We start from the raw sequence: 27801 nt of genomic DNA on the forward strand, positions 1-27801 counted from the left end.
ACACCGCAAGCGTCAGGCGCGCATCATCAAAGCACACCCATTGTTTACAACGGTTACAGCCATACCCCAAAGAATGGCACCCCCAAAGAATGAGTTCGAAAAGATAGGGAGAGAGAGAAAAGAGCCTTCTCATCTCAAGTGAATGAACCTGAAATTATCTTTCTTGTATACTCAACGAAAACATGCTGCAGTGCTCACAAGAATCACAACAACATCCCTTCATCTCTCTTCAGAGATAGAGAGGGGGGGGGGGGGTGGGGGGCACCATTGTACCATCGATCGCGCCTCAGAAAGTGAAAAAGAATTCATTCTCTGGTTAGTACTACAGAGAGGCTTCTTCTTGCTACTATATGAGGACCTTTGCAGGAGACTCATTTTTCCATTCATCAGAAAGTGTGTGACAAAGTCAAAGCTGTGATTAGGAAGCCGTTTTGAAGAGGGTTTACGTGTGGTGCATATGTGTGTTATGCTTGGACCTTATCTATACTGAGCTACCAGAGGGAGGCTAGAAGTAAACCCTATAATGCGGTCCATTTGGCAACAGACGACTCTTGGAGGGTTTGATGCCAGGTCAGCCACACACACACACACACACAGACACACACACACACACACACACACACACACACACACACACACACACACACACACACACACACACACACACACACACACACACACACACACACACACGGCACAGTCGGAAAAGAACCAAGGGCACACTTGTGTATTCAAGTTAGTGCTCTCACACTATTACAGACATGCTGTGTGCGTTGCGGCTGAAGTGCCGTGCTCTTTAATCCGTCCCAAAAAGCGAGCAGCCGGGACCGACTACTGAAAAGCATATTGCGGTCATTAACGACACACACACAAACACGCACACGCACGCACACACACACACACACACACACACACACACACACACACACACACACACACACACACACACACACACACACACACACACACACTATAGTAGTACTCACACACACACCGCTCTAATGCTGCATTTCTTTTCCAAAGCTGCCTGCAGACTAATGGAGGGGGGGGGGGGGTCAGGAGAAAGGGAGATTGACATAGAGATAGTGTGGGGAAATAAATAGAGAGAAGGAGATCGGTGAGAGAGAGCGAGCTGGATGGGGATGTGTGATGGAGGAATAGAAAGACGGAGTAAAGGGCGATGATTGACAGAGAGAGAGAGAGAGAGTGAGAGAGTGAGAGAGTGTGAAAATAGATCAAACACAAAAAAGGGGAAGCCTTCTCATTGGCTGAGGTTAAATAGGACACCACTTAAATTCCTTCAGTCATTCCTACCATATCTCCCTCCAACTCTCTCTCTCTCTCTCTCTCTCTCTCTCTCTCTCTCTCTCTCTCTCTCTCTCTCTCTCTCTCTCTCTCTCTCTCTCTCCCCCCCATATACAGGTCGTGTGCACTGGAAACCTCCAATCAAGTCTCTCAAACCCTGCCCCACCCCCTCCGCGTCCCCCACCCTCTCCGGACCAATCAGGCGCTCAATCTCCTGTCCTCGCTCCATCGCTTCCCTTTCGTCGCCCGGTGATGCGGCGAGGGCGTCATCCGCCAGGCTTCCCGCCCCCGCCGTTCCCCTCGCCACGCCCCTCGTCAGGCCCAGCTCTGCCACGCTTCGCTCCCATTCGCTGAGTCGCAGCGGCTCCGCCCACCGCGTACCGCACAGCAACAGCCTGGGGACTATTCACTCTAACATGGTGAGTACGCCGTACAGTATATACAAACATGTACGTTACGTACGCATACTGTAACACAGGGGTGTAGTGGTTTTCAACCTTTTTCATATCAAGGTCCATTATTTATTGGGCATTTGAGCCACGGAACCACCATTTAATGAAATTTAGACTCTCAGACCCAAAACTTAGAATATTTTGTCATCGTTGGATAAGACTTTGTCCACAATTCCATGCTGTATTTATGTTGGTACCATAGGAGAGATAACAGGCAAACGTTGATCAAAATAACACTTCGTTAATTAAGTAATGCAGATGTTTAACAATAATTTAACTCTTGAGAGAGTAAAATGAAACCAAATGGACCCGTAAGGGTCCATTTGGTTTCATTTGTACACTCTCAGTTAAAGAGTTAAAGATCGGGTCCATTTGGTTACCAACTCTCCATCATTTAGCTGGGGACCTCCTGGAACCCCCTCAAGGACCACTGGTGATCCCCGGACCCCTGGTTGAGAACCACTGCTTCATAGCATATAACGCATTGGTTCTGACACTCACATATTATGCACGCTGCCTACAGTATAGTACAGTATGTCCTTCAAGACTCTGGATTTGTTCCCCTCTCCTGGGATGTACAGTCAGTGTCATGTGGGCATTGGAAAGGCCTCCGAGAAGGTCCTTAAGGACTCTATAGGTCTACTGTAGTCCTCTACAATGGTCCTTTTATTATGTTGCCATCTGTTGCTTTACGCTTGCCTCCTCTGCTCCCCTTCATCCACTGGCATGCTGTGTGTGTATGGAGGAGGATGAAGGATCCTTTGGGCAGAGTGGAATGTGATGGACACTGCATACTCTCTTAACCCGCTGAATAGAATTGAGTGGAATATTGTGTACTTACAAAAGCAAGCAAGCGTAAGAATGTGCTTGTGTGTTTATAGCCTACTGTAGCACGCACACACAAGCACACATGCTTTAAAAAAATAATGTATTAACCCATTAAGACCTGAGGCCGATTCTACAAATGCCTTCTAAATCAGTAGTTCTCACACTTCCCAAGATTAAAAAAAAAAAAAATCAAAAATAGCAGATGTACAAGCTTGTACAAAAAGATGCAGATGTACACAAATCAGCTATTTTTTAATATCCAATGCATCAAAAATTACACAGATGCTTTCCCGGTTGTAATGGGTTAAAACATTAAAACCTAACATGAATTATACAGTACGGTCTCATCCACTGAGGATTAACAAATTATTCTGATTCTAAATGAATCCATATAAATTGTTGAATCACACAGCAGCACCCTGCCTGTGACACGCCTGCTCTCGTTTTGCTCATGTTGTACATAAAACAGAGTGTGGAATTAGAAGAACAGCATGCTCTCTCTCCAACCATTTGGCCGTTTATATTTGATTCTATACCGTACATCAATGATTCTCAACCGTTTTCATTTCAAGGACCCCCAGTGTTTCATTTAGCTCTGACAGCGTACGCTTAGTTAGAGACCCATAAGAGTCCATTTGGTGAATCCTAACTATCAATCATTTAGCTGGGGACACCCTGGAACCTCAAGGACCCCCGGGGGTCCCCAGACCCCACGTTGAGAACCGATGCCATACTCAGGGGTCCGCAACCTTTTTGACATGAAGTGCAATGTTTTTATTTTCTTGATCTTCAGTGTGCCATATCAACATTAAGTTTAATTATGACGCCCCATCAAAATAAAATAGTTCCAACATATTTTGATTGTCCATATACATGTTTTTTTCTTTGTTATAATATGTAATGATCATTAGACAACCCACCTATCTCCCAGACTCCCTCCCCAGTCAGAGTTCAGTGTTTGAATGAATGTAGAATTATGTGCAGGATGTCCTTCCTCCTTTCTCTCACACTTATGCCAGTGTGCAAGTGATCACCCTCCCCTGTGCTAATGTTGGCACCCGTGCCTAAGGTTGCCTACCGCATTATTATTATTTTTCTTTTGAACTTATTCTGGTTATTTTAGTTTTGGGATATTCTAAAAATCTACATTGTGTGTGGTAGTGCATGCACGCTTTCTGCACGGTGTGTGTGATGCAAAGAGGACAGATTTCTTCTTATTCACAGTCAGTACATTTGATTTATAACGTTCACAGGTGGCACACACATATATTTGGATATTTAATAGCATATGCACACTCACATACAGTACAGCTGAAGGGGTTGTCGGCAGCAAGGCGATACCACTGAGGGATTCCTGTGTGTTGAATTTCCACTGGGGCGGGAATCATATTCATGGTGCTGTAAGGTACTTTGATTAAAGGGCCCACCAAATCGCTTATGTTATACAACACACACACACACACACACACACACACACACACACACACACACACACACACACACACACACACACACACACACACACACACACACACACACACACACACACGCACGCACGTCTGCTGCTGTAGGCCAATGGTGTCATGCGCTGGCAGTGTGCGATTCGGTGACAGCATCTCCAGGGACAGAGGGCCATCCATTTCAGTGGCGAAAGCCAACGTGAAAAACAGAAGAGCCCCAGACATGCGTTTCACAAGCATTCATCTTCATTTTCTTTGTTCTTCTATCACTGTGTTTGGGAGAGAGAGAGAGGGAGAGAGAGAGAGAGAGAGAGGAGGGAGGGCAGAGAGAGTGAGGGAGAGAGAGGGAGTGCAGGTGAGCGTGGATGCAGGCACACTTGTATATCAAAATATGTATGCATTTGTCTGTCCAATTTACTATCTTTGTTCCCTCAATACATGTGTAAATTCATACAGTATCTATCTACTGCTGTGCTGCCCATATGCTGAGGGAAATACCACCTCTTACAGTACTAGTTTGGGCTCAACCGGGCTCAATTCCTTTGCCATAGACAAATAGACAAAAAAGTACACAGTAAAATCCTCAGTATTAATTTAACTGCTTTGAGAATGTATATATTTATTTTTAATTTGAATTTATGATAATTTTGTACCCGTAAATGCGTATTCTTGTAACTCTGACTGTGTAAAAATGTAACCATAAATGTCTTTACTTCTTGTTTTGTGTAAGTATAATAGTAGAATATTCTCTAATATTGATGACAGTCTATCTTCGAAAAAGTATGGCATTTTGAATTGGTGGATTGTTGTCGAATACACTTCTTCTCAACAGAGTTTCATTTGAAGCAGGTTGTTAATAAAAGTTGTCTCAATCTGCATGACATTACAATACCTATCAGTGTCACTTTCCAAGGCAGGCTACACAACAGCGTCTCTCCCGAAACCTGCCTCCAGTAATCAAGGTTATTGCCTCAACAGGAACAAGGAAGCAATTTCTTTAGACAAAAGCAATACCACAGAGAGTATATCATATTGACAGACTATAATGTACCTAGCTTGATATTGCAGAGGATGTCAGTCTGCCTGGCATCTGTTGGCGTTTTGAAACAGAATGGGCCAGATTCACTAAGCAATTTACGCCCATTGAGATTGGATGAGGAGACCTAGTGGGGGTGTGGAGAAGAAACAATGGAAAACTCAATGGGCCTGATTCACTTAGCTGGTTGTAAATAGTGCCTAAATAAAGTGACAAAAGGGGTGCGTATTTTCGATAAGCACAAACGGACGTGCCATTCACCAACCAATCTCTCATGTGTGTATCGCCGGTCTTCCTCATTTTTGTCTGACAGTCAGAAGCGCGTTCACGTGGACAATCATTTGCATTGCTCCACGCCCCATTTAAGACCATAAAAGGCAACCGGGAAAAAAAAGAAATACATGACCGCGGCGGGGCGCACTGCATGACAGCTTGTAGATCAGTGCAAGCGAGTCCCTATATTTTAAAGCGAACCTTTTTAACTCAAATCTTTGCTTCTGGGGGTCCCCGGAAAATATTTTGAGATGGGGGTCCGCGACCAAATACATATAATTTTGGGGGTCCTTGACATGAAAAAGTTTTTCAGAAAACCGTAAGGATTTAGAAGACATTTGTCTCAGGTCTTAATATGTGTGTGTGTGTGTGTGTGTGTGTGTGTGTGTGTGTGTGTGTGTGTGTGTGTGTGTGTGTGTGTGTGTGTGTGTGTGTGTGTGTGTGTGTGTGTGTGTGTGTGTGTGTGTGTGTGCGCAGGCTGATCCGGTGCTGAACCTAAGGAGTAAGGAACAGGAAACAGAACTGGTGCGTCAGAGCCTGGCTGCTCTCTCTGCCATGAGGATCCGATTCCCCGGCAAGACAGAGGAGGAGGCTGAAGCTGTACTGGATGAGGTGGGGCACTCTGTGTGTGTGTGTGTTTGTGGGAGGGCCAAGCAGTTTGCAAGGTACAGCTCAGTATCAGCTATTATAGGAAGCCGCTCAATTTGGAGAAGGCGTTGTTTCCTTTATCCATGATTTATGTCCACTATATATTGTATGTACAATGTTCTGCTGTCTATGCACTTTGTAACTGGCTGTTTTCCTATTGTCTGACTGCACTGGCAGCGTGTATGTCCTTTGTACAAGGCATTCTTGTACTTCTGTTTATGTGGACATAAATACACATTTCAAATGTGTGTGACAAGGGATAATCAATGACGAGCCGTGCAGTTATCGAAAAATAATGCATGACGTGGAGGATAATTACCTGCGGTTTGCCTCGACACGACAGACTGTATTATAGGTTGATAACTGCTCTGAGTTGATCGTTCTGCTTATCAAACCAAGGCCACTTACCAATAATTACATATTTTTTTCAAATTTTGGGGCACTGCACTCTTTCAATAGAAACTTGCCGTTGGCAATATCTCCAACCTCAGAAGAAAATCTACCGTTGTAACCGTAGTAACGACCTTGAGACAGCTGATTCAGTCAGCTGACAATAGTCACCTCTTGTGCACAAACATTTTATTTTCCCTCAAAAGGTTAAAAGTTCTATTAGAATCCAAGTTCAAGGATATACTGTATTGTAGCTAATGTTAGTCTAAAAATCATAATAAAATCCTTTGTATTATGCATATTCATTTTGAATCGTGTCGAGGCGGGTATCTGAAAATAATGCACACCCTCCAGCCAATCAGAATTGCGTATTCTCCGTGGCCATGGTAAGTGTTTTGTATGTGGTCCATATTGTGCCATGTACTGACCGTGCGCCCATTTTATACACAAGAAATAGAAAGCAAACCAAACTCAGGATGGGAAATGGAAAAAGGTTTAGCAGAAGAAAGATAGAAAGAAAGAAAAAACTCAAGGCAGAACCGAAGGAAGAAAGGAACAAAGAAACAAATCAAAGAGGTCAGTATACTGTGTTACAGTAAGCCTACTTTATGCTCTGCAGCGTGATGGTGTCGCGCATCGAGAACGGCAGAGAATAGCAGACCTACAAGTTCACAACACATCGCGATCTGCAACACGTTGTGAGTTTGAAGGTTGGCTATTGTCGGACGCACGACACCGTCGCGTGAGTACGAATCAGGCGTTACCCTGTAGCTGTGTGCAAAATGTCAGGAGGTGTGAGCTGGCCTCGGTCCTATCCCCCAGACGTCCCCTCGGCAGCCAGGTGCGGTCACTGTGCAGCCTAACTAACAGTGACCTCCTCGCCTCTCTTCACAATAGCCTGTCCAGCGCTGGCGCTGCTCCCATTGTCTTTCAAACGACCCCGCTCACGACTGTGCTCTGTCCGCCGCTATTCCCTGTCGCGCCGTCGTATTAATCAATGCCTCCTTTTTCCATAGCTGGAGTTTATTTTCTTGTGTGCGTGTGTGTGTGTGCGTGTGTCGCACACAGGCATGCACACACCGTGCACACCCGCGCTGGGGTCGTGAGAGACAATTACCGCCACACCTGTACTGTTTACGAACCCTAATGAGGGCATGGCGGAGAAACACAGACGTGCACCTGCACCTGTAAAGCTTCTTATTTGCCTCAGGAGATGAGACGTGCTCGCCAAGCACGGAGGAGACCGTCTCTCGCATTTCTCCTTTTGCTGCGATTTAAAGTTGAAGGCTAATCGGGTTAATGATGTGTTTGAGTAATTGTGCGCTTAAATTTTCACGCTGCACTCCATGGCGTATTCTAAGGTCATTGGCCAGAAAGCATAGCAAAGCATACAGTTGCCTGTCTGTCAGTGTGATGCTATTTTTTTTTTATCCCGCGATTTTTGTAACCCATTTTTTTCACCCGGTGCCAATTTCCTAAGTGATCCTGGGCACTACACCAGCCCTACACCAGTATTACACCTGTCACCCCACAGTAGGGAGGCCAGGGCCGAGCTCATGCTTCCTTCAGGCATGAGAGCCAACTGACCTTCTTGTCACCTGACAGGGGGGAGTTTCCCTGGTTGGACGTAGCGCGTGGAAGGAACACGTTATTCCAACCAGTTCCCTTCCCCTCCATCAGGCGCCCCGGCTGTCATGGGGGAGGCGGTATAGTGACCAGGATTACTACATGTTTTTGTGAGGGTATTAACTACCCTAGGAGTGTGATGCTTCAGTGTGATGCTTTTACCACTTACTTACAGTAAACCATATACTTAGTTGCCTGGCATCCCCCAGGGCTCTATACTAGTTTTTTTTCCTCTTTTTTTCTCAAAATCAAATCTCTTCAGAATAGGGACACTATAGGGTTCATGGTTAATTGTGGGGAATTTGCCTGTGCATGAGCGGATGGGAGACGGGAGCACGCACAACGCCATCACCATCTCTGAAAGAACAAAGGTTCACATCAAGATGAAAGAATATCTTTCATGTGCACACACACACACACACACACACACACACACACACACAAACACCTACAGTTTGCTTTACAGCTTCCCACGGGGAACATCGTTTGCTGGGGTTCTAGCGTGCTGAGAGTTTAAAGTGTGCACACCAGCGGGAAGTTGCAGCCTAAGTCAACACAGCAACAGTAAGACAGCCGTTAGGTAACACACTGGTATCGGCACTGGGAGCCAGTGCATGGAAAAGCCCTCCACAGTTTTCAAAACATTCCAAGAACGGCCCACAGGACTTTCATTTTTCGCTAAAGTAAACCCTCAACACCTTGGGTTTCTAGTTTAAGAACAACAAAGATCCCCTGTCCACTTCACCATCAGACTTCCTGCCCGAGTCTGCCTGCATTCAAATTCGACCAAAGTACTATACACAGAAGTGTGAAAGAAAGTATACTGTATGTCTGGCTGAGTGAAAGGCTTTGAGAATGAGCTCCAGAGAATGAGTTTTTTTTCTGAGAAAATCCATTCAGTCTTAAAATACGGGAAGAAAGCCAACCACACAACAGTCAAATTATGCCCCGATGTAACCCCTCGCAAGCAGAGTGACAGGCAGCTATAGTCTAGCATGAGGTACACCGCGAAGGTCAATAGAACTGCTCTCACGATGGCGGGTCCTCGAGTGAGAAAGGCATATTCGCTTCCCCTCCGTTGTCTCTCCGGCGATACGCATTGATTTCATTTTCTATTTTGTCCATTACTTTTTTCCCCCCTTCTTTCCTTTTTCACCGGCAGTGATCGAATGACGCAACATGGCGGCCGCCCTGACAGAATAGGGTAGTAACGGTACACCCGCCGGCTGCGTCGGTCAGCCACAGGAAAATGAGCAGTGGGATTAAATGGAGGGAAAAGGAAGCAAAATAACAGGGAGAGAGAAAGAGAACGACAGAAGCATGGAGGAACTGAAGCAGGGCGGGATGGCTGGGGATGCCAGTATTTTTGTATTTCTTTTGTTTGCAACAGTTCTTGAAAACGCTCTGAGGGTGTTTTGTAATCTATCACTAGCTTGTATTTTTTTTTTGCTTTTTTAGGCATACATGAAATCACGACCAAGTCCTATTTGGTCAATTGCAAATGATGTGCATATGCAGATTTTATTTGTTCATTTATTTGTTCCCACCTTGGTTGTCAACAGATCCTCGACAACTGGAAATACCATAAACCAAAGGTGGCTTCCTATTGGCTGGTGAAGTTGGACTCTACCAAACAAAGGAAGGTGAGCTTTCGTTAATAACGCTCTTCAAATTGTCAGCATCAAGGCACTTACACATTGTAATCATTACATACCGTTTTGTTGTTTTGATGCAGCTGTTGAGACTTAAAAATTAGCAGCATTCCTGCTAATTCTTTGTGTATCTGTCCTCATTTAACAACTAATGAGCCCCTTTTTTTAATATAAAATTCACACGCAACAATCAGACAGATGCAGGCAAGAAAAATAAACCCCCCAAAACAAACATTGACACAATGCAAATCATTGTTATCACAAACACACACACACACGCCGTCCACACCCACACCCACACCCACACACACACTGCATAAGAATGGATATACAGTATTTACACATTATCAACACTGAATAATAATGGATGTGTTCAGTCGACTGTGAGTATCTAGATGAATATAATGTACATAAAGTACCGTATTTTCCGCACTATAAGGCGCATCTGAGTATAAGGCGCACCTTCAATAAATGTATTATTTTCATATATAGGGCGCACCGCATTATAAGGCGCATCCGCACTATAAGGCGCACTGACGGTGCGGCTTATAGTGCGGAAACCAAGGGAACCAATATTGATACATATATAAGGCGCATCGGATTATAAGGCGCATCCGCACTATAAGGCGCACTGACGGTGCGCCTTATAGTGCGGAAAATACAGTACATCATCAACACTATGACTGAATATACAGTACAGCAATTAGCCTTAACAGGCATCCGTCAAAGTTCAGCAATGTACATCCTGAAAAAACATTTAATTCAGTTTGACTGTGTAACCCTGGCCCTCACGGCATACCTTTGTATGCTGAATATATTTATATGTTGTTTCATTATCTTGTTGTGTCATGTTCAATTTATTTGCTTCTTTCTTTTTCTGTGTTTTAATTTATTTTCTTGTCTGTTTGTAATTTCAACTTGGTCGTTGGAAATGTGCCATATAGATAAAGTTTGATTTAATTTGATCCTAGTAGTCCATGTGCAAGTGCACCAGACTCCATGCAGAGTCAGTGGTCCATAGTCAATAGTAACAGTAGGTCTCAAGTTTTCATATTGTTGTGAAGCCTGATGGCTACTGGCACAAAGGACTGGCTATGGCACTTTGTGTGGTGTGACGAGGAGGGACGAGTCTATTGGCTGAACATGCTCCTCATCCTCGCCAGCTCATCATGGACGGCAGTGTTGGAGGAAGTATACTCACATGTTTAAAAGTATCAATACAGCAATATAGAAATACTCTGTTACTCTGAGTAAGAGTCTGGTATTCAGAATTTGCTTGGGAAAAAGTACAAAAGCATTGGCATCAGAATGTACTTAAAGTACGAAAAGTAGAACGTTTTCAAATGTATACAATCTATAAAAATCCATTTGAAAATAGCAGATTTACAAGCTCACAATGTGTCGCATCGCGACGCATTGTGAGCTTGTAGATCGGCTATTTTCAAATGGCCGACATGTATATAAGGCTGAAGTGGTTAATGTATGTTTTGCAATAATAATCAAAACTAGTAACTAAGGTGTTCAATAATTGTAGTGGAGTGGTAAAAGTATAATATTTGTCTCTGAGATGTAGTGGAGTAGAAATTGAAATTGGAAATATTCCAGTAAAGTAAAAAAGTGTACAGTAATTGAGTAAATTTACGTAGTTAGTTTACACCTCTGATAGAGGGGATGGGAGGCGTTTTTCCAGTACAGAGTCCAGCTTCTTCCTCAGCCTTCCGTAAAAGGGGTCCAGATGAAACAGCAGTAATAATGTGGTCTTCAGACTCCGTGTTGCCGACTGATGTTTTGCTTGGAATAAAACGTGTGTGGTTAACGAGCAGTAGTAGGAGTGGATAACGAGCCGTATAGGAGCAGGCCATTGCTGTGCCATTGTTTATTATCGTGTACAGTGTGTACATACATACAGTACGACATGCATGTGTATGTGAGCATCTGTAGCATTGCGTATGAGTCTACATGCTTGTCACGTCTGGTGAAACCTACCCGAAAAAGCATGCGCTCGCACACCCACCCACCCACACACACCCACACACACACACACACACACACACACTCACTCACGCACAAACACGCACGCACGCACCCACGCAGTAATGAGGAGCAAGATATGAAAGGCAGCGCCAAAAGGGAGAGAGAAAGAATGAGGAGGGAGAGAAAATAAAAGAGAGGAAAGCATGATGGAATGCTTAGCACATGGGTCCTAAGTACGCCTCCACATCTTCTGCCAGTGTCAGACTGACGTCGGGCCGGCAATTAGCCCTCTGCTCTGGAGCTGCTTCAGCCTCTTCTGGCGTACGTAACCCGGCTCTATTCTCGCGTGGCCAGCCCTCCTCCAATCTCGCTCCACTCTGAAGCCTGAGTTATACTTGGTTGCATGCGGGTGTCGTGCACCGAAAATAGACGATCTACAAGCTCACAATGCACGCGCGACACCCACCCACAACTAAGTATAAATCAGGCTTGAATGGTGGAAGATAACTCACAGCAGGAGATAAAATAGTGGTAACTGTGTTTTTCAGTCAGGGGTGGGAACCAAAAATACATCAAAACAATTTGCTGTATGTCAGTGAGAATAAATGGAAGGCAGATTCATGAAATCATTGCTTGAGATATATGCATTGCAGAAAATAGCATCATTTAAAGACATCCATCCATCGAAACCCGACAAACATCAACAGCTTACTGTATGTTGGGAAGCGTTACTTTATGCAGTCGCCATGAGTAGTTAATGTGTGCATCAGGGTAAGCCCCTCCCCCTCTATGGAAGAGCTCTGCTAAGCCCCCTAATACTGTCAATAGCCCAGTCCCATTCTAAACACACACACACACACACACACACACACACACACACACACACACACACACACACACACACACACACACACACACACACACACACACACACACACACACACACACACACACACACACACACACACACACACACACACACACACACAGGCTCTCATCACACTACTCACTGTACATAACTGTGCATGTAAATTCAGTTGTTTTGCGTGTGATTGTTTGCTATGCAAGAAAATTATATTGGCATGTAACTTGCATGTGTTTGTGCATCTGTATTTATTTACAGTGCGCGTGTGTTTGTATTTCTGTGCGCTTGCTCTCTCTTCTCTTTCTGACTGACTGAGTCAGCTCCGTGTCTCCTATGCTGTGAGATATGAAAGCTAAATAGGCTGAGAGGAATCCTTCTGCTGGAACAAATTCAGGCCCCTAATTAACATGCAGGGCATCGCCTCATGTCTGCCTCAGTGTAACGTTACGCTAATGTGAGTCCTGTATGTCCAATGCCTTGTCAGTAGTTATTATGCTTTAATTGTGAAATAGCAACACATAATTCTTTTTTCACAGCACCAGAGATGTCGAAGAAAAAATCCTTGTACACTGCAAAGTCCTAAGTGTCAATCTACTGTAACTCTGAAAAACGTTATCTAGCGTATGAACCTCATACTTGGCAGTAAACGCAACTTTGTAGGTTTAAGTTGTGAATTCTGGGCCAACCTTTGATGTGAATCTTATCTTCCTCCCTGTGGCTTCAAGGTGCTGGACATTGTGCGTACCAACGTGCGCTCGGCACTCCAGCGCATCTGGAGGGAGTCTGACGTGGAGAGCCTCCACCTGTACCGTCTCTTCAACCGCGTGTTCAACAGGCTGCTGTGGAGCCATGGCCAAGGCCTGTGGAACTGCTTCTCCAACACTGGGTAGGCTCTGCTCTCATACTGTGGAACTGCTTCTCCAAGAATACAAGAACGCTCGCCCCAAAACACGTTTGCCCGGGTCAAATCCGACGACCTCGGAACGGTCGCCACCGAGTATTCTTAAATGTAACCTCAGTAAAACTATGCCTAAACCTAACCTTATTACTAAACCTAACCTCAGTAAAACTATGCCTAGCCCTACACTCATTCCTAATACCTTATCCTCAGTGAAACGATTACAAGAATTGAAGAAAGAAATGGAGGCGAGTGTGTTTTTGGGGCGAGCATTCCAGGTACCCTTCTCCTACACTGGGTAGGCTCTGCTCTCATACATACTGTGGAAGTGCTTCTCCTACACTGGGTAGGCTCTGTTCTCATACATACTGTGGAAGTGCTTCTCCTACACTGGGTAGGCTCTGCTCTCATACATACTGTGGAAGTGCTTCTCCTACACTGGGTAGGCTCTGCTCTCATACTGTGCCGTACAGCACTGTTTCCCAAACAGTGGTTCGGAGGACCCATGTTTGGGTCGCAAACAAATTTTTATGGGTCGCAAGTAAATATCCCCTTTTTTTTCGTTTCCTACATCAAAAAATATATACCGGTATCTTATATTATTATTATATATTTCAAAAGATTTAAACAAAAAAAATCACAACATTTCATCAATTAACTCAATAGGTGCCAAAGGTTTATTAAAACAGGGTACATCTAGAGCCAGCGATCTCACCGTTTACGCTGCGCCATTTAGAGCTGTAGAATCGACGACGAGCACCCAGATGTAAACAATAGATGCGTGTACGACGATGGATGGTCCTGGCTAACGCTTGGAACAATAACATCTCTCACGCAAGTCGCCATTGCGGAGTGATCGCGCATCGAAAATGGCTCGTTTTCACCACTGTAAAAAGTTAAGGAGATCTGGAGGTTCTATCTCCTTATTTTATCAAGGAGATAGAATGGGAGCGGACGGAAGGGAGTTTTTTTGGCACGTGATCCATCTGTCCCTTCCATTTAACACATACAGTGCCAAGATCTCGTCGATGCGTTCTTTCAAATCCATCGCTTGAGTGCCAGGATTCCAAAGAACGCATTGATGCGTTCTTTTGAATTTTCATTGTTTAATCTGTGATCGCACGGCTGTGTTTATTTCTCATCAACACTTTCGTTTTCCACTTACGTCACACTCACCCGGAGCCGGATGTAAAAAAAAAAATCATTTCCGGGTCACGTTGTTTTTCTCCGGTGATTTTCGGCCAGAATAAGGAAAAACTAGTTTTTTCACACTGTATAAAAAACGAACGGACAGCTCAACTTCTATTTTCTTTGGTCCGGGTGACTAACAGTCATCGTCGTAGTGTATCACATCGTTTTCAGGCCGATCAGCGGGCCGGGAATTGTCGAAAACGTCACATCCTTTGAATGATTGATTGATTGATTGAAAATGTTATTAGGCAAAAGAATGTAAAACAACACAGTTACATTAATAATGCTTTTGTCTAAAAGGTCCGGCCAAAAAAGTCCTTGCGGACTTGTTTCCGTTGGGGTCCTTGAGTTAATTTCATAGACATATATAGTAGCAACCAAACAGTTCAAAAATCAACATGAAAATACAGATAATACAGAAAAAATACCAGACCGGATATGACGTGGGCCTGTTTGGGAGGGGGCGAGCGAGGTGATCAATGTGTGGATGTGCTGCTCTCTACTGGTGGAACAATCGTAGGTGCTTGACAACACAATCAGAGAATGTATTTGAATGAAAAATTACAAAACAAAAAAATTACAAAACACGCAAATTGCTGGCACAGGGGTGAGTACATTATGAATAAACTCTGGCAGTCAATGTGTTAACACATGGGGTGCCAAAACCGAATACCCTTCGATTTTGCAAATAGTTACGCGGAGTGCCAAAACCGAATACCCTTCAGTTTGGCTGTCTTTTTGTTTTTTTTGTTTTTTCCACACGGGAGGGGCTGGAGCAGCTCTGGGAGTACCCATTGTGATCCTGAGAAGGATAGGCCAAATAGATCACCGGAAACAAAAACATGGCTCCCCATCCGCTTCCTGTCTATTTCCTTCTTTAAAACGCCTATACAGTATCTCCGAATCTGTTTCCGGTGGGGAAAACCGGTCATGCGCGATGCACGATCCCCCCGTTGTAACTCGCGAGTGAAATGTTATTGATCCAGGATGTAGCTAGGGTCATCGCGCTACATGAATGGATACTTTTTTTTACGTGGATTTGCTCGTCGTGGAGTCTAGAGCTTTAAACAGCAAAGCGCAGTCAATGGGGAGAATGCTGGCACCCACGGTAAGTTGTTATGAAAAAATGCTGGCACCCAATGTGTTAAGAGGCACCGTGGGTGAATTATTTGATTACGCGTTTCACCCTTACTAGAAATAGTTGGACCGGTTATGAGATGCTTTAGTTTTAATAATATAAAATATAACATTATAATAGCGAGATAGGCAAGAAGACCATAATAACAACATGGATAGGGCAGCCATTTGAATTCCAATCCCCTCGTAGCGCAATGATTAATATTCACAACAAAAACTTTCACACCTCACACAAAAAAAACACGCCTTCATCCTCTCCCCTAACGCTAGGGGAGAGGATGAAGGTGTGAGGTGTTCCTTCACTGTGCTGTATTAGACTACATCTTTGACTGACAGACGGGGCATTTTGCCTTTCATTATACAGTCAATGAAATGACACCACCACCAGGCTGAGACACAGATGAACAGACAGACAAACAAACAGGCCGAGACCCCACCTCCAGCACTCATACACCTCCCCGGGGAGGATGAAAGCAACGTGGTGAAAGTGTGTATAACAAGGCCACAGATCTCAGCAGCTGATCGGGGCTTTTTCACAGCACAGATGAGAGGGGAGGAAGGAACGGAAAGAGAGAGGAGTCGAGGAAGGGGGGATTGAGCCAACGAGAGGCCTCATGTGTTCCCTTTAGTTTGGCTTGTTATCGCAGCCTTTCAAGTGTTCTCTCAGTTCTAATTTTTGTTTTTCTTCTTTACCCCCCCTACATTTAGAAGCGGTGGTATGTGGCTTTTCCCACAGCAAGTTAGTCCAATTGATTGTGTCTCTACCTTTAGTGAACACCGTGAGCCGAGCATCCGTACAAGCGCTTAGAAACACACACTGACTGGTCCGCAAACATTAAGATGTTATTACCAGCCTGAAAGACACACACACACACACACACACACACACACACACACACACACACACACACACACACACACACAGTAACAAGTACACCAGCTGGTGCATTGGCTTCAGAGCTCACACTGGTGATCTCAAATACAGTACACACGTACGTACGTACAGTACATACATTACACATATGCCGATACACCTTCAAACACACTAGCTGGGTCTTACTTCCTACATAATGGTTTCTCCAAATACTCACATAAAGTGCGCGCGCGCACACACACACACACACACACACACACACACACACACACACACACACACACACACACACACACACACACACACACACACACACACACACACACACACACACACACACAGCTCTCAGACAGATGGCCGCTGAGTAGCTTTTCATCTCCTGTCTGATGGAGGTGTGACCTGTTGCCTCCCTGCTCCGTCTATTCTTTCCAGTTCAGTCGCTCGGTGGTCGTGACTCCCCCGCTGTAGACAGACTGAGGAGCTCACTGGCTTTATTCTGTACTCACCACCCACAGCTCTCCAGCCATTCCATGTCTCCCCCTCTTTCTTTGGCAAGGGATATTGAGAGAGTGAGAGTGAACGAGTGAGTGACAGAGATAAAAGAATGATAAGGAGAGGGAGGAAAACGGAGGGACTCTCTGACGGAGGGCAAAAAATAAAGAAGATAAATCGTAGAGGAAAAAAAGAAAAAGGAAGGCAAAGAAAAGATTAAGGCTCAGCGATCGAATGGACAGATTTTTCCCTTTGAGTGGTGTCGGAGCCCGGGCATTGGAGGATTAGTCTGGCCCAGACGAGCCCGGCCCGGCCCGGCCTTGACACCGCTACACCCAGCAGCACGCTGCGGCCCCATGCTGCGTCTGTCTGATCGCAGAATGCCCTGCATGAACCCACTAGCCGTCTAGCCGCTTCGTCCAATCCCCCCTTCCCGTGAAGGGGCACGGCCCCGACAGGGATGAGCCCGCGGGTGGTATCGCGTAGCGACAGCCAAGTGGCCCACCTCGGAACGTGCACTCCACCTCCCCCTCTTTATCGGCCTCCCTTGTTTGATATTTTATCTCAGGGCCTTAACAACAATCAAAATGGCCCTGGTGGCTATCGTGGGGCGTTGAATTCAACATGCTTTGAAAGAGGACTTTTGGGAGGGGGGGAGGTCTGGGGGGGGGATGGATACGCATGCCGTTTTGAACCCTTTCACAGGAAGCACAGCCACCCTAACCTCCTACCTCCCGCCTGAAGAGTGAGAGTGAAGGGGGGGAGGCAACATCAAACGCTCCTCCAGGGCTCTGCGTCTCAGTTGTTGAAGCAGTCTCACAGTCAGGGGTATGTCCGGGTTGTAAAGAGGGTTAACTGTACTTGGATTTGTTTCATCCCTCCTCTTTGTCTTTCTTCTCCTGTTGTCTCCATTTGTGTGTGAGTGCATGCGCACGCGTGTCCGTCTACTCTACAGTATGTCTGGACAGTGTGTATGTACTGTATGTGTACATACATGGCATACGGACCCTTTTTACAGCCGCCCATTTCAACTTTTATGGTAAACACATCTGAAGGTAATTGTTGGGTGTGTTTCATTTTGGTGTTACTGTGTACCAGGACAGCATGAAGTTTACCGTACAGGAGCTGCCCATGCATGCTGGCACACAGTAACACCAGCGTGATCTAGTATGAGAGTGACGACGTGATCTAGTATGAGAGTGACGACTAGCATAGACTCCCATTGTAAGAATGGAATGCGGAAATGCTCTGTCTATCTCAATGAGGAAGTTCCAATGATTGGAACTACAGCCCATAGCTGCCCGCTTTTCGGCGAGATCAAAGTGTGATGGAAACCTCTCTCTCTCTATGGGTCTGAGTAACACCTAAATGAAACACACCCGCGACTATACCATTATTACCTTCAGCTGTGTTTACCCATCCACATGGCTCCTGTGAAAAGGGTCCATTCCTTCTACATTGTGTACATAATACTGTACATCGGTGCCTACTGGGACATGAACTTGTGTCCGTTCTGTGTTTTCCCCAGTTCGTCGTGGGAGACCATCTTCAGCAAGAGCAGCGAGGTGGTTTCACCCCAGGAGCTGCAGTGCTGCAGGCGTCTGGTGCAGCTGTGTAGGGACTGCCTGCTGGTCGTCTACAAGTTTGTCTCCGAGTCCCGCGGCTCGCTGACCGGACTCAGCCCAGAGTGGGACGACACTAGGTGAGCAGGAGGACGACGACCTCTGACACCAAACCCCACCCCCACCCCCCCATCCCCATTCTCTGTCAATGTTCTACAGTACTGCTGCTTAGATTTTTGCTTTTTCACCCCATTGCAATAGCAGAGATGGATAGTAACATCTGTGTAAAAAAAAAAGGTGACATGCCGTTAAGGTAAACGGGCCAGATTCAAGCATACGCAGGGACTGGTACAGTACGTGCACCATCGTCTACTTGCATACTACTGTAGGACGAGGATTATATTTTATTTTTTCCATGCGTAGAGGGAGAGCCCACCCAAACTTTTATGAGAAGCGCTTTAGTTCCAGGAATCTTTATTGTATTTCCTGAATCAGAGCATACTGTAGCGTTATGATCCCAAGAGAAAGTGGTTCGAGGTTTGGGTTTGTTTAGGCAAGGTGAACCGCAGATTTGTCCAAAAAATGGATTGGATTTAGAAAACACTGAAATGAATCCTGTCCCTATGCAGTATGTGATAATGTTTCCAGCCACATTGGAATGTTTTGGACACACACATGCACTAAAATATAATACGTTTTCAGTATTAACTTTCAATCCATGTCACATATAATATTTTCGCCTCTGAAAGCAAATCGCCCTCCTTCTATTTTTAATGTCAGTTCTAGAGGAGGCGGCAGAGAGTGTGAACTTTTAAAATTCACACTCACTCACAGGCTACAGTGTAACCCAAAGTGCGCAGCCATGCAGCTGGCCGCTACACATTTTGGGCTTGGAGGGAGGGCAGTGAGGGGGTGGAGTGGTGATGGGGGTAGAGGGATAGAGGGTGCTGTTAACAGGAAATAATGACCCACAGATTAGTGCTCAGGTTAGCCCCGGGTCCCCTGAGGCCTGCTTAATTCAATTAGAGCCCAGATGAGCCAGTGCTGCAAATGACCTTATGAGAGCAAGAGAGAGAGAGAGAGAGCGAGGTCCTCTTTTTCTCGGGGCATCGTTGCTTTACATGATTCATAACCCTGGCACATATTTTAACAGGCTATCACTTTGTGCCTGTAAAACCTGCACTGTGTAAAGAGGAGGAAGAAGCCAGGAGAACTGGTGTTTATCCTGTACGCGGAACGTACGATTAGGAGGCTAGAAAGATGCTGTTGTCGCTATCTGCTAGTCTCATCGTCCCTTCTTTTTTCTATGTTTTGTTTATTGATTTGAAGGATAGATTTAACTGGATAAAGTATGAGGTTTTACAGTCCTTGTTGCCCCAGGATTTATTGTGGACCATTATTTCTATTGCTGTTGGAGGTTTTCTTGTGTCGCCATGAAAATCGTACGTTGGTCTGTTTCTCCTTATTTTCCCCCTCTGTGTTACTGTTTTCTATATATTCCTATGTGTGTGTGTGTGTGTTTATGAAAGCTTGCCACTGGTTGTCGGACCAGCCTCTGCCCATGACTCCGCCTCTGCTGCTGCCGCTGCCGCTGTTGCATCCTCTTCCTCCTCTTCCTCCGTCAGTTCGCCCCTCGACGCAGGTCTCTGTTTGGTTTAGTTCCCATAAGGACCCCTTTACCCGCTTCCCCCTGCACCGTCACCCCTCCCCACCAGCTTACGCTACCCCCTCCCCCCCTGCACCCTCGTCCCCCACCTTGCGCTTCCTGCTGTTGCTGCTGACACCACCATCCTCACAGCCACGCCCACTGCTGCTTGGGACCACCCCTCACTGATTGGCTGCGTGCAACCATCAGTTTACAGCATGATTCTATTCCTTTACCTTGTTAACAAACCAACAGACAAACGATGGTCAGGTAGATTTGAATGGTACCCGTTTGGTGATTGATGTAAAAAAAAGTGTGATTATTATTATTTATTTCATTTCATTTTTGTAATTGGGCCTGGAATGAACTTTGAGAATGAGGTTGAAGGAAAGGAGGCAAGAGAAAGAAACGGAAACCGTTTTGAATGCTTGCTTGTCAATGCTGCAACCATTTGGGCAACTTGCTAGACACCACTATCGAATTGCTCTGCTGTGACATAACACATGGTATGCCATAACACATGGATGTTGTTCACTGCTTCACAGCACAGTGAGTGCATTCAATATGAGTAGCCTAAGTGGGAATGGAGTGCCTAACCCTAGCTGTGTTAGTGCCACCATCAACCCACTCATCTGCACAGGACCAGTCTCTTCTCGTTAATGACGAATGGCTCCTGTTGCAATGCGTACTTGCACATGCAGGGTTCATTTTTCCTCGAAACATCCCCACAGAAAGACTTCCATCACACTTCAGTCCTCAGACAGTCAAGAGGCAATTAACATTTGCAATTTTGTCAGTTGCATATGCTTTGCCTGGATGAGAGGGAGGGAACATTGAGTGTGTGTGTGTGTGTGTGTGTGTGTGTGTGTGTGTGTGTGTGTGTGTGTGTGTGTGTGTGTGTGTGTGTGTGTGTGTGTGTGTGTGTGTGTGTGTGTGTGTGTGTGTGTGTGTGTGTGTGTGTGTGTGTGTGTGTGTGTGTGTGTGTGTGGAGCCGATCACCTCCTTTTTCTGTGACTCCAACTCACATAGTGACAACGAACCCCCATCCACTGATGACTTGTTCACTCTTTGACTGTTAACTGCCTGCAGCCTCAACTTATCAACACTTACAGTACAACACATGCTAAAATTACGCACAAAAACACATTGCACCTTTTCTAAAATTAGCTTTTTCCCGATGAACAGGACAAAAACATGTTCTTTCTTTCTGTAATAAAAGTACAGTCAATGTGTGGGAGCACTCTGGTTTGTTCTGAGTACCTTCAGGTCATCTCCCACACACACATGCTCAAAGAAACTAGTGCCTTTATATTTGCCATCCTTGAGCACACAGAGTGTCAGGGTGGATCTGAGAGACACTTGAACTCACACGTGTCATGCTCACTCTTGTTTCAAGTGTCCTTTGCTGAAGTTACTGAACAAGGTGTGTCACTATTCTCACACATGGCTGAGAGGAGATGAACGAGCCAAAGCAGCTCCACCAGTGAGTGACCCCGCCCTCCCTCGAGCAGCTGACACTGACCAATCTCCCACCATGACGACACAAGACACAAGTTAGATACCGCAAACTTTCATCTATCAGAAAAGTGCAGCGATAATTAGGGTTAATTGGGGTGTTTGGCGGAACGTGGGCTGCAGATAACCTTCAAGCCGCCGTGTAACGTACTTGGGTGTCTGATTGCGTCAGCGATCTTGACAAAGCCTCCCCCCTTTCCCAACACCCTAAGCCGAGGCTCTACGTGTTAATTCGCTGCGGCAGTCGCGTCCCACGGGAGGACGTGAGGAGCTGCACCATGGCCCCATCAGTAAAAACAGTTACATACAGTACGTAGTGTAATGAGTTTGGAGCTGGATGAGTCTCTTTTCTTCCCATTTCTCTCTCTCTCTCTCTCTCTCTGTGCATCTCTCCCTCTGTCCAATGATTGATTTGAACAGAAAGCAGAGAGCCCTGTTCTGTGGCTTCTCCCGCGGTTCCAAGCGTGCGCGCGTTGTTGCCGAGGTCTTCTCCCTGATCAAAGGAGGCAAAAACCTGGACGACGCTGAATGAGGGGCCCAATTAAATATAGCCTGCAGAGACATCAGGCAGCTCGGACATGAGAAGCCCATCCTTTATCCCAACCCCCCCGGTCACGTGATCCCCCCTGCGAACTGAACATTCTCAAAGTGAATTATAAAACACACACACACACGGCTGCCAATGAATGTTCAATATTTGACTTTTTTTTCTTTCTTTTTTTATCAGTAGCATCTCCACATCTGGGCTTTTGGTTTTCAGTGTTAAAAAGCTGTATGGAAATTGAAGGGAGAGAGAAGAAAGTGCTCTCAGGACGGCTCCGAGCTGATATGTTGTGCTGAATCTCATGAAACGAGAGCAGCAGAATGAGAAAGGCGAGGAATATAAGTGAGACACTGGGAGGCTGGAATCCAGGTCTTGTACAGTATGTCCAGATGTTACCTCAGACACGGCACACTGAGCTGTGCAACAGGCTTGGGGGGCGAGCGGGGATGATGGAAGAAACAACTGGGCCTACAACTACCGATTATCTTTTTTAGCAATTATTCTATTAATCACTTTTTAGATTAATCGGATAACCGAGAAATGTGATTTTATTTTTATTTTATTTTTTATAGTTTATATATCAACGAACCAACGCAAAAAATATTCTAATAGATTTTTTATTATTGACTAAATCAATTAGTCTGATTAAACACTTTAAGCCCTATTTTATACTTTATTGTACAATGGTGTTTTGTGGAAAGTTATGTTGTTTTCGCTAAAAATCGTATTTTCTTAAAACAAATTATTCATTATAATCATTTACATGTATTAGTTTGACTGAACCGTTGCATCCCTAGAAACAACAACAACCAGTCGCTGCAGAGTCACGACCTCCTCTTCTCTCCAGCTCCAGTGAATGGATGAATTCCCAGGGAACAGGTGCTGGACCAGGCGCTCGCACGGCGAGTTCAGCCACGGCTGAGGGAAGACGACGTGCTCGACAAGTATACCCCCGGCCCACTTGAAGCCCATTTTCAAGGACATTCTCGTTGAACTAAATGAAGTTAATTTGAATCCATCTCAACTCTCCTGGGGTCTGGGCTGTGTTGAGCAGAGTGCCCTCAGCGACAGCCCACCACCCCCCCCCCTTTTCTTTCCAGTCAACTTTAGAAGAAGAAGAAGAAGAAGAAGAAGGAGCAGCCTGGCTAATTTGCCCAAGAGCTATTTCACAGGGAGAGGGGTTCTGTCAGCGAGGAGTGTGTTATCTCTCCACCAGCTTGAAAGAAGATATTATTTTCACAGCCTGTAATCCTCCTCCAATAGCTGCCGTTTGATTAGATTGTCAAATCTATAGCATTTCCACAGGGACATTTTCCTTCTTTTCTTTTTCTTCCGTTACACGCAACATTTACTCGTGTTGGCATTATTCATGAATGTGAGGTCTCAACTGTAGGTCTGATCTGCCGCTAAGTTTGAGTTTAATGTTATTACCCCAGTGCTCTGCGGGATAAAATGAACATGCGATTAATAAACCCCCAAAGAACACAAAGCACTCTCCCCTTTGTATGCCTAACAAACACCCCGCAGCATCTAATACTGTACATAACAAGATACTGTATAACCAACTCCTTCGAGTCAGCGGTAACCTTTCCCAGGATCTGGTCATATCCCATCTGACATGGCTCTGACAATCATAATCTTCTTCACTTCCACGTAACCAAAGAACAGGCAGGCGTGGGGGGTTCGGCCCCCTGCTTGAGTCCATCTCAACCTGACGCTGGTCTCATTCCCAGGTACTGGAACGCTGTTAGCAGGAGCTGCCTCACTGCTCTGTCTCGGTGGAAGGTGTCATAGAAAAGTCTTAGAAAGGTACTGACGTCTAAGCCGCGGAACGATAGGTGAGGCCCTTCTGTTAATGATACCCCAAAGTGTACCGGTTCAAGTTGAAAGTTCAGCTTGCGCTTTGCGCTTGCGATTTTATTGTTTTCGAGATACATTTATCTGCGACCTGCCTCAGCATAAAGCCCTAAATGTATGTGTACACATACTATATATGTATGTATGTATATATATATATATATATATATATATATATATATATATATATATATATATATATATATATATATATGTATATATATATATATATATATATATATAAAATCATATACTATATAATATAATAAGTATTCCTATCCTGTGTAAAGTACTGCATATTGCCCGTTACAGACATAATATAAAACATGTCACTTCATCTTATAATTCTCCAGATGTGGAGGTGTGTCAAACCTTCCCTGTACATAATGACTAATAATTGCGGGCATCATTAAAGTGTCATTGCCACAGACATGAGCTGACAATAAGTATTAGCGTTCACGATGACGATACATTAAATAATAGACTTTTAACACAGGGCTGATGTGGCTACCAAGCTGATGGGTTCCTGCGACCCGGAGTCTTAAGAGTGATCTTTGCCTGTCTAATCCCCTCTTTATGTTCACCCACTACCCTCACCCAATCCCTCCCCTATCTCTCTCTCTCTCTCTATCGGTCTCTCTCTCTCTCTTTCTCCCTCTCTCCCTCTCTCTCTCTGTTTCTCTTGCTTTGTCTCTCTCTCTCTTTCTCTCGTCCATCTGTCTGGTCCAGGTATCTGCTGCCAGTGACCTCTCAGTTCGTCGTCAAGTGGCCTTCGTCCAGCTTTGGCCGCGTCTCCTCAGCCGTGCCGCGGCCACGTGGCCTCTTCGCTGCCAGGATGGGCCAGTTCTGAGGTCACCACCACCAGCCTGATATTTGACATCTAGCCCTTTCCCTTTAACCACCCACACATCTTCACCTCCGCCCAGCCTCCAACTTCCAGTTTGGATGTGAGTTTTTCAAGGGGGGGGGGGGTATTGGAACCAGGATGGACTCTGGACCAAGGCCAAAGCCCCCTATGGCAGACATACCGTATAGGATTGATGAAGAATCTTGACTCGGTTTAGTCTGGTCTGGTCTGGTCTGGTCCAGCCCAGCTCAGCTCAGTTCCACCCAGTTTCACCATGCCAGAAACCCCACCCCCCACCCCCCACCACTTCACCTCCACTGCTGTTAACATCATCATCATCACAATGAGTTCTAACTGCTGTATTATACCTGCTCACTGTACAGTTACAAGTCATAGTACTGTAAAAGGGAAAGAATAACTATACTAAACAATGCAAGGATTGTTTATTTATGTACTTATTTATTTTGTAAGGTATTCCATGAATGCAGCGAATGCAGATGCAGAATGCAGATTATGGAATGATACTAACAAAGCTATCCCTTCATTGAGCAAGCGGATGTAAAAACAAAACAAAGAAAACTAAATGCTATTTTTTTTGCTGGTCATGCCGATTTATTTTGGCGCCGTCTGTATTTAATTTATTTCTTAACTTATATAATACTAGAGGCTTTATGTTTTATCAATGTCTAAAAAGTCACTTTATGTTGGAGTTCTAGTTATTTTACAGTCCAAAGTACACAGTGGTCAGGTGGAGCCCGGAAGCTTAAGTAACAGTTTAACTTTTGAACGCTAGCTTAATGTCTTATAGCTGTGTGATATTTAGTTGCAACACAATTTCTAGAATGTCGATTTAGCGAGCCAAGCCTTCTTGCTTATTAACAAATGAGGTGACTTTGATGCCCCAAGGTCAGGAGCCAAACCTCACATCTCAGAGAGCATTGTATTGTAACATGCACTATGCAGAAAGGGAACTTTAAGACAGTGGAACCTCTCGATCAGTTTGGAATGGTAGTTTGTTTGCATGCATAGACTGTAGACCCTCATTCAGATGTAGTCACTAGACAGAGCAACGGCATATGGAAAATACTTGAATTTTTGTTTTTGTTTTTGTTTGGCTGCACTCACAAAGTGAATACACTTTTGTTTTTGGCTGTGTTGTTTCACCATTGGATGGTAAAGGCATATTGATTGATGGTGTACGTTCATGTGGGGGGGGGGGGGGGGGGGTTTGTGTTGTATTGTTAACTGTGGTGCATTGTCTGGGTCACAAGGAGATGCTGTTTTAGCAGTTGTGTCCTACTTATCCATCCTTAACTGCAGGTACAGTTCCAGATGCCGGGGCAGACAGGCATATGCCAATACCCAGCATATACTGTACACTTTGTGTCCAGTTGGGTTTTAATTAACATTCACGTGTGATGAATTACCATAGGACCTCCGTTACGTATTGAATTGTTAATAGGGAAACACTCAGTATTATATGTTTAGGTTAGACTGTGCTCTGTTTACAACCCATTGATATGGAATACCATATGGTTGTGCCTGATATGTAGTTGCACGTGCGTGTCATGCACTGAAAATAGCTCTTGTAGATCGGCTATTTTTGGTGAGCGACATCCACACGCAACTATATATAACTCAGGCTTTAGGTTTTTGAAGGTGGTAGTGCGCCAACAGATTTCAAAATACAGTGTATATTTGACAGTTCTGACTATTAGGATTAGCAACAATTCCATGCAAAAAAAAAGAAAATCTCCATGTATACTGAACATTTTAATTCACAATGCCAAATATTGTTTCTTTGCCTGGATTTTTTTTCTTTTGTTTTGTTATTTAAGAGTAATACCTTTTCATTTGAGGTATGAGATTTTTAATTTTACATAGCAATAAAATGCTTAAACAAATCGATTTCCACCCGTCAGTTGTGTTCTTGAGCTATACATTTTAAATGACTTGAATTGGGTAATTATTTGTTATGTAATCTCACCGTGGTCTGAACAGCGGGACTTCACTGCACCTAATTATAAAATGACTCAGCAATTAGCTCTTTATTATAATAATGTATAAAAATGGTTAAGAGTGACAATTTCTAACCAATTAATTATCTGAGATAATATCAGTGAAGATGAGAGATTCATTTTTCGTTTTAATTGTTAAAGACGAACATCATTATTTATAGACATCGAACTTGAGACCTCTAGGGTTATATTGGATTACCAAATTTCCTGTCCACTTGATACTCACTTACGCATGCACACACACACGCATGCAAGCAAGCACACAGACAGTTTGAATTTCTGACAGGCTATCAGGGTCAGACTCGAGGTGATATCACGTTTCTCCACGGGCCCCTGCAGACAGGTGACACTCCAGTCAGCATGTATGTAGTAGTCCTGTCTTGTTCCCCCCTGACCTGAGAGTACTGTGTGCTTGAGTGTTTATACTGTATGTTCACGGAAACACGTGTGCACACACACACACACACACACACACACACACACACACACACACACACACACACACACACACGCACGAACACAGGAGTGGGTATTATTTAACGGCTTCAAGCCAGCCTGGCGTCCAGGTTCCTTTGACCTTTCCACCCCTCCATCCTCCCTCCGTCCTCTCTCTCTCTCTCCCTCTCTGTCAGCATCAGAGGTGGAGGGCATGACCTTGGCCACGGCCCACAGCAGCCAGACGAGAGGCCAGCGTATGCCGACAGCCTGGCAC

General features: G+C 44.9%; 1 protein-coding gene across 1 annotated transcript in view; it reads left to right on the plus strand.

Annotated features, from left to right (window-relative positions):
- The window catches only part of ttll7 (tubulin tyrosine ligase-like family, member 7), an 86383-nt gene extending 61361 nt beyond the window's left edge, over positions 1–25022 (plus strand). The window contains 8 exon segments of the mRNA XM_080430067.1: positions 1423–1724; positions 5832–5966; positions 9581–9661; positions 13235–13395; positions 18630–18803; positions 20193–20305; positions 24101–24205; positions 24954–25022. Coding sequence (XP_080286193.1) covers positions 1423–1724; positions 5832–5966; positions 9581–9661; positions 13235–13395; positions 18630–18803; positions 20193–20305; positions 24101–24183 — 1049 coding nt within the window. The 3' untranslated portion in view covers positions 24184–24205; positions 24954–25022.
- Positions 25023–27801: the final 2779 nt, after the last annotated feature.

This window comes from Gymnoscopelus braueri, assembly GCF_963280865.1.
Source record: "Gymnoscopelus braueri genome assembly, chromosome: 6".
NCBI classification, from domain to species: domain Eukaryota; kingdom Metazoa; phylum Chordata; class Actinopteri; order Myctophiformes; family Myctophidae; genus Gymnoscopelus; species Gymnoscopelus braueri.